The 7,255-nt window shown below is 32.2% G+C and overlaps 2 protein-coding genes across 3 annotated transcripts; one reads left to right on the top strand and one right to left on the bottom strand.

The window, feature by feature from the left end:
• The first annotated feature begins 332 nt into the window (after positions 1–332).
• On the top strand, positions 333–2,404 carry LOC111900309 (uncharacterized). 2 transcript variants are annotated; one of them, XM_023896192.3, is made up of 10 exons: positions 333–474; positions 738–788; positions 871–941; positions 1,026–1,104; positions 1,185–1,259; positions 1,327–1,441; positions 1,541–1,598; positions 1,680–1,751; positions 1,843–2,097; positions 2,206–2,404. In XM_023896192.3, exons 2-10 carry the CDS (start codon positions 762–764, stop codon positions 2,279–2,281), a joined length of 828 nt encoding a protein of 275 aa, XP_023751960.1. In that variant the 5' UTR covers positions 333–474; positions 738–761; the 3' UTR covers positions 2,282–2,404. The 2 variants fall into 2 exon arrangements, with proteins under 2 accessions (XP_023751960.1, XP_052624472.1); XM_052768512.1 differs by lacking the exon at positions 333–474 and having other exon boundaries at positions 500–788.
• A 167-nt stretch (positions 2,405–2,571) lies between these two features.
• On the bottom strand, positions 2,572–3,927 carry LOC111900228 (probable xyloglucan endotransglucosylase/hydrolase protein 6). Its single transcript, XM_023896102.3, has 4 exons — positions 3,692–3,927; positions 3,510–3,610; positions 3,225–3,421; positions 2,572–3,156 (listed from the first exon to the last, which is right to left on the bottom strand). Exons 1-4 carry the CDS (start codon positions 3,882–3,884, stop codon positions 2,766–2,768), a joined length of 882 nt encoding a protein of 293 aa, XP_023751870.1. The 5' UTR covers positions 3,885–3,927; the 3' UTR covers positions 2,572–2,765.
• Positions 3,928–7,255: the final 3,328 nt, after the last annotated feature.

Here is a 7,255-nt window from a genome sequence, read left to right as displayed (position 1 = left end):
TCACTTATCCAACATTGTCATCATCCAATAAAGTCTAAACCACATTCCCTTGAAGCGTAAGACCTTTACTTAATCAATTCATTGCCCACAATGCTGAAAATAAAATAAAATAAAATAAAATAAACTTTTCGAAACAAGATGTTACAACATAACTTTAAATTTGACCAAGTAAGAAGAATATAAAATAAACATATTATAACATAATTAAAGATCAAACAATCTAAATGTGATCCAAATAAGACTCAACTTCTTACATTAAAAAAACATTCAATCAACTTGTGAGGCTTAGGAGTTGTGTTTTGTGCCAAAGGATATGGGCAAGTAAGAAGGATATGGGCCTGGGCCTTAAAAAGTCCAACCGGAAAAAAAAAATTGGCGAACCGAAGAGCTGCTCTTAATTCCGGTTACTGATTGTAGAGTGTAGACTTCGTCCGGCGACTCTTCCAAATCCTACGTCACAGCAAAGAAATCGAGGTAATTCTTTTGGTTTTATAGTCTGAAATGTTAGCACTGAGAATGCACACCACCTGTTTGATATGAAGCTCGCTTATTTAAACGGATTGAAAACCCTTTCAAACTATGCATCATATGCTCTCCAACTTTCCAATATATCCATTCGACGCAATTCATCTTTCCAATCCCTTGAAAACGCTTAGCTATATGTAAATTTAACATAATTCCAAATTTTTCCTACATCGAAATTCAAGATTTTATATAAAATCCCATTCGGTTTGCAGAATTTGTCAACAGTCTTGGCCTCAATGAATATTGGCGTGATTCACTCCGAGGTGAGTTCGTATCAGTTAAACAAATCCAACATTTATGAAAGAAGCACATCTCCTTACTCCAGTCCCTCAATTCTTTTCTCAGATTGAAGAAATTGGATGGGAACATTTGGTGAGATTAGCAGAAGATCTATCATTTGTTACCTTTCGTGTCATGTAAGATCCTTTAACCTTTATAAAACCATCATGAACTTCTGAAAAATGCTTCAATCATCCACCACTGTTACTGTTTTTCTTCAGTGACAAGAAGGAAAGAGTTCACATCTTAGAAATCTCATTCGACAAATCTTATCCAAACACCCCACCATCAGTCTCAGCTGTTAGTTATCCAATATCTATAAACCTCTTATATTCTCAAACAATCTTCACTCCATAACTAATAATCTAATCCTTCATCAGGATGTACCTTACATATTCAATCTGCAATGGTCAAAAAATTCAAGACTCAAAGATGTTGTAAACCAATTCAAACAGGTATATTACCATGAATCTATTTACACTAGATTTATAATATCCTTCCTAAAAGCTTTGATCCACTCAGCATCTTGAGAATCTTCAACAATTTTGGTCAACGCTTGAAGATATTGACCAGTCTCTTTGCCTTTTTGATTCATCAAATTTGCATCGTGCCATGTCACTTCGCCATATAAATATTGGTAACTTGCGAAAATAACAATTTACTTTACTCTTTTTAACATTATAGATTATATATACTTTATTATTGGATAAAAAAATATAAGTTTTTTCTTTTTCAGGAAATGATTGCTCTATCATAGTATTAATACATGCAAATGAGCCAAAATCTTTACCAGAGTAAAATTTAGTTACATTGAGCATACTGCATAGTCATAACCTTAACTTATGCTGACATCAGCATGTTGTATGTGGTGACAGGTGTCGTTTTATGGGGTTGAATGAAAATGTAAATTCACTAAGGGACAAATGGCGGAAGAATTGCAAGAAATGGTTTTTTTTTTGTTCTTTTCCTCAACATTCTTTATAAAACGTGTAAAATTTCTGATATTTTTTAATATCTATTGTGTGTATATTATTTTAGGAGGAAGGAAAAAACATTTGGTGAAAATTTATCAAATTTGTTGGAGATTCAACTTCCAAAACCACAAGGTGTCGAGAAAAATGAGCAACAAATTGAATGTGGGATTTGTTATTCACAATTCCTTCCAATAGATGATGAATTTGGAGCTAATAGTGGGGGCAAAACAGACTATTCATGTGAAAATAGCATTTGCAACAAGGCTTTTCATAGTGTTTGCCTTGGAGATTGGTTACGTTCCATTACAACAACAAGACAGTATGTAATCAATACTCATTTATAGTTATACCCATTTTGCCCCTGTCCTAATAACATGAAACATGATCATTCACTTTAATTTGTTTCCTTTTTGTGATTATATTGCAGATCATTTAATGTCCTTTTTGGGAATTGCCCGTATTGCTCGGAACCCGTTGCAGTCAAAATTGGCACAAGAAAATAAATTGTTTTGAATTATTTATTAGGGAAAATTGTAACAAAAATGTAAAGTACATTGCGATAATAGTAAAAAAAAATTATGAAATATATTGTTATTATCAGTAAAGAAACGTAAGTATAAAATATACATACATTGCCAATATTGGTAGATAGGGTAAAGGTAAAGTATGTTGATATTCTCCACAATGTGCTAATTATTGCTCAAAAAGATTTTAATTAGTGATTGTATATACCTTAAAACTTTTTCTAGATGATTTAGTTATGAGAGATAAAATAAGCATAAAGTTATAGGAATGGGGAAAAGTAAAAGCTTTTTATTCACATAAAATAAGTATATAATATGGTACGCATATCAATTATCACATTTACTATATCCTTTCACAATTATGGCCCAACCATTATTTGTGTCTTTCAAAGTGCCACCATTAAAATTCCACTTTACTTACACCCTCCCATCAACTATTCAATTCCATTGTTGGAAACGGAATCTAAATTCCGGCCTTACATTCCGGTGGGGTAATTGGATTCCGTTGTTTATCCGTGCAATAATCATAAACCATGTGGTTTAACCGGACCCACCGGTACTGACGCCCAGCCACCGGGTCCAGGTGTTGATAGGCGGCGCCCTCCCACCAATTGGATGGGTTAGCAGCGCACCAGCCCGGACCCGGGACAGAACAGCCCTCAATGTCAAAGTCTTTGTAGTACGCGTAAAAGGGCGATTTCGTCCAATCGATTTTTTCGAGCCCACCTCTTGTCGCCCAATCATCGGCTTCCCATAATGTCGAGTACACTCCCATTGGTTGAATTTTTGGAAATGGAATTCCTTTGTCTTCATTATTCTTGTATACCCTTATAGGGACTTCATCCACATAAAACCTATGTACATGAAATCATAAATTAATTATTCGATTATTTAAAGTGTTTATAAAACTTATGCAACTTACACCACATGGTAATGGTTCCATAGAATGGAATAAGTATGAAAGTCAACAGCCGGGTCAAACCATAAGTTAATCCTTTGTTCTCTATCACCTTTTCCATGAGTATAAACATTGGTTTGAACCGAGTAAGGTTGACCGGTTCGGTTCCCCAAAAACTCAAAATCAAGCTCATCGCGTATTTGATCGGTATCTGAATTCATCTGCCATGAAAACCTTGTTTTTTTTTTTTTTTTTTATATATAAAAAAGAAAATCAATATTATATTTTAACAAGTAACAATAATCTTACATAAAATGCAGTGACAGTGCCAGCAGAATCTCCTGGAATAAGCTTAATCTTCATGCTTACACGTCCAAATAAGTATTTGTTTTTCGAAGCAAATCCACAACCTATCATATGTACACTTTATCATTTTAAACAGTATTGTAGTATTATAGATCACTAGATTTTGGTCAAAAGAAATTACAAACCAGAGTTTTGGTCAAGGAGAAGTTGGATTGCCTTTCCACCATCGAGTTGCTTGATGTGGGAATCGGACCATGTTACATGAAAATCCTCCAAGAATATGGTTGGTTTTGAATATGCTATCGGAAGTGCAACAAATTTAATTAGGAAAATAGTGAAGACGAGGGTATTAGAGAATATTGTGTATGTAAATGTCATTTTGAGAGTGTGGTTATGTTGGATATAGGAGTGGGATATATAAATAAGGCATGGAGTGAGCTTTTATAGGGTGGTGTAGGGACTAATATTGCTAGTTCTTAGAAGGAGAGGGGTCTTTGTGTAAATTTGGCAATGCATCAAAACTCATGAGAATGGTTATAGATTTTTCAGTACTTCTACTTGATCTTGAAAGTTGAAAATGTTACATTTTTTACTTTTGTTCTTTTGATTACTTATAATTGAAATAAAGAAACTGTAATCAAACGAGGTTGTACATTACTTTCTTCCCATTCATGTTACTATATGATGCATTGCTTTCATGTTATAAATAAATTCACTTTTAGGTTTTGAAATTTAAATTTTGTAATAATTAAACGTAATTGTCCTTCCTTTTTATTTATTGTTCCACTCAATATATATTTCTATGTTTTAATTAAAAGTTGAACTTGGTTCTACTAACATTACACGAGCCGAATAATCATAGAAGATAGAACCCTACATGCTGAAGCATATCTGTTTTGTAATTGTATTTTTCTTTCTCGTGATGATGTAACTTAATTGAAAATTATAATGCTGAGATACATAAAAGAAACGCATTTGATTATGAGCTTCTGAGAGTTTCAAACTTAAGATTTGATAAAAAGTCGAACTATAGAAAAGTTTGTTAGAAAGTACGGGGTTAAAGTTTTTAATATATATAGAGCAAAAATCTCATAATCTAATTTTTTTTTCAATTATCGATCAAAGAAGAACTCTTTTCTATTACAACAAACTAGGTGTGAGACCCGTGTATTACACGGGTTGATTTAAAAAAAATAAAATATTAAACTAAAGTGTAAACTGAAAATATTTTTTAATGTACAACTTTAAAATAAGAAAGGAATTAACGTATTTAATACTTTACATATATATAATTTTAATTTTAAAAATTGAAATAAATCAAAAATTGACAAGTGGATAATATATATTTCAAAAATACTACAAAATGACAAGTGTCAAAAACTCATGAGAAATTGACATGTGACAAAAAAAACTTTCATTTATTAAGGAGGATTTGCTAGGTTCTCCTACAAAAATCATATATTTTTATTTCAGATATCATTTTTGCTAATCATGACCCTTGTTTTTGATTCCTCCTAATAATGGACCAGTAAATCATGAGGGGTAAAGTGCATGATCTCTTCTTGTTTTGTACTTTTTCCCTCCCACAATTAAATATTTCTTTCAACTTATCTTATGAAAGGGTTTTAATATTTATTATTTCGGATTATCTCACAAGCTGTAATGTTCTTTATTAAGGTATATCATTTTTTATTGCAAATGGTAACATAAACATACATATATAACTCTTTTTTCTTATCTTTTACCCAAAACAACAATAAAACTTCACAACAACAAACTTCACAACTGCATGTTGTGAATGCGCGATAATTAGTTTCCCAAATAAATGCTGTCGTTGACCATTTGCAATATCCATTTAATTCGGGATTCATCATTATGCAAAATTTATGTAGAGATTACCATGAATTCTGATTGTGAGTTCACAATGAGTGTTACATTTTAGACCATTTATATTTAATCTCTATTGGAACCAATATCATATGGAGTTATCTCATTTCTTTTGTTTCTAAAGTAATATGTTATTTGAAATAGCTAATGATAAAGGTGTTTGAATTCTCAAAACTTTCATCTATAATGTCATTCATGAAGCATTCACGTATTCACATATTGATGGTTTACACATCGAGATCACATTGTTAACATCTTTAATTTGTAATGTGGTTTTGAAAAGACAAACAAGAAGCTTAAAAACATCCCAAAATAGGAAACATCATGTAGAGGAATCTAAGGATGTGCTTGGTTGTGGAAAATTTTCTAGTTTTCTAGGAAAACTTTCCAAGAAAAACGGAAATTTTAAAAACGCGTTTGATTCGTTCAGTTTTCCAAAGTTTTCTAGGAAAATGAAAATTTTCAGTTTTCCAAATTGTATGTAAATTAGAAAAATGATTTTTACAGTTTTCCAAAGTTTTCCAAATTTCTCAGATGGAAAATGAAAACTCCACTCATTCCAACCAAACGCGTTTTCATTGAAAATTGAAAATGAAAAGTTAACCCTATTTTCTGAAAACATTTTCATAAAAAATGAAAACAGTTTTCCACAGCCAAACGCACCATAAAATTTTCAGTTAATACTTATTATTGCATGAGAAAGACAAACATGCAACTTATAAGAAGTAATTTCTCTATCGTCAATGACCATAATCTTTTCTCATCCGATAGAATAATCTATATAAAAAACATCAAAATAGTCATCTGGAAGAAAATATTTTATGGATTTGCATCCAGAAAAATCAGGTGTTGTCGTTGCCACAATAATTATCATAATAAAACCACCCGTAAAAACTTATATAGCTAAATGAAAAATTAAGATAATTTATTACCTTGATATGCCATTAACTACTTTTTATATTGGTAGTGAATTAGATAAATGAAAATTCAAAAGGTACAAATGAATTACTAAAAGAGAAAATTACACAAATGGTCTTTATGGTTTGGGGTAATTTACATGTTTAGTTTCTAACTTATTTATTTAATTCAGAAAGTCCTTATTGTTTGTTTTTGTTACGCACTTGGTTCATGTCTTACCTAAAAGGAATATTATGCCTCTATTAATTTCTTTTTTAATTAACTTTATTATTTATATTATTTTAATTTATTATTGTAAATAAGAAAAAAAGCATGTGGGTCCCATTCCTTTAATGTTTCTCTCAATACACTTGGTCGATTGATCCTTCTTCATCTCATCGCCGACCTCCCTCGTCCTCAACCCTCTGCCCTCTTCTCTATAGACTTGAAACTACTCCCTCCTCTATCTCCAGCGTTGAGTATCTCCTTCATCCACTCCTCACCACCCACCTCTTCATAACTAATAGAACGCCGATTTCAAAATTACCCATTTTTGACCTAGATATCGTTGCAACACTACTACTCATGACGACAACCATCTGAACACCACTTCCCCCATCGTCTCCGTTGCCTCTCTCTATCGGCCAGGCATGACACATGATATACCTCCGTTTCCATGTTCTATCTGACCTCCTCTCATGTCATCAATGTTATATATTGTCGTTGATCTCCATCATAGGCAATCGCCAGCTGCCTCCATTGCCAAACAACCGTCGCCAGCCTCCATTGTCAATCTGACCGTCTGTGGTCACAGCTAAGTTCTATTCAGTTGCTTCGTATAAATTTCTTTGTATGATTTCAAGTATTATTGCATAAATTTGTGTCCATAAGTGTTTTATTTCAAGTTTTTGAGTCTGATGTCAAGTGTATCTACATAAATTGAATTCCAAGTTTCAATTAGTGCT

This window comes from Lactuca sativa, chromosome 2 (assembly GCF_002870075.4).
Source record: "Lactuca sativa cultivar Salinas chromosome 2, Lsat_Salinas_v11, whole genome shotgun sequence".
NCBI lineage: Eukaryota > Viridiplantae > Streptophyta > Magnoliopsida > Asterales > Asteraceae > Lactuca > Lactuca sativa.
The sequence above is the reverse complement of the archived record's forward strand: the minus strand, read 5'-3'. Positions and strand labels throughout refer to the sequence as shown.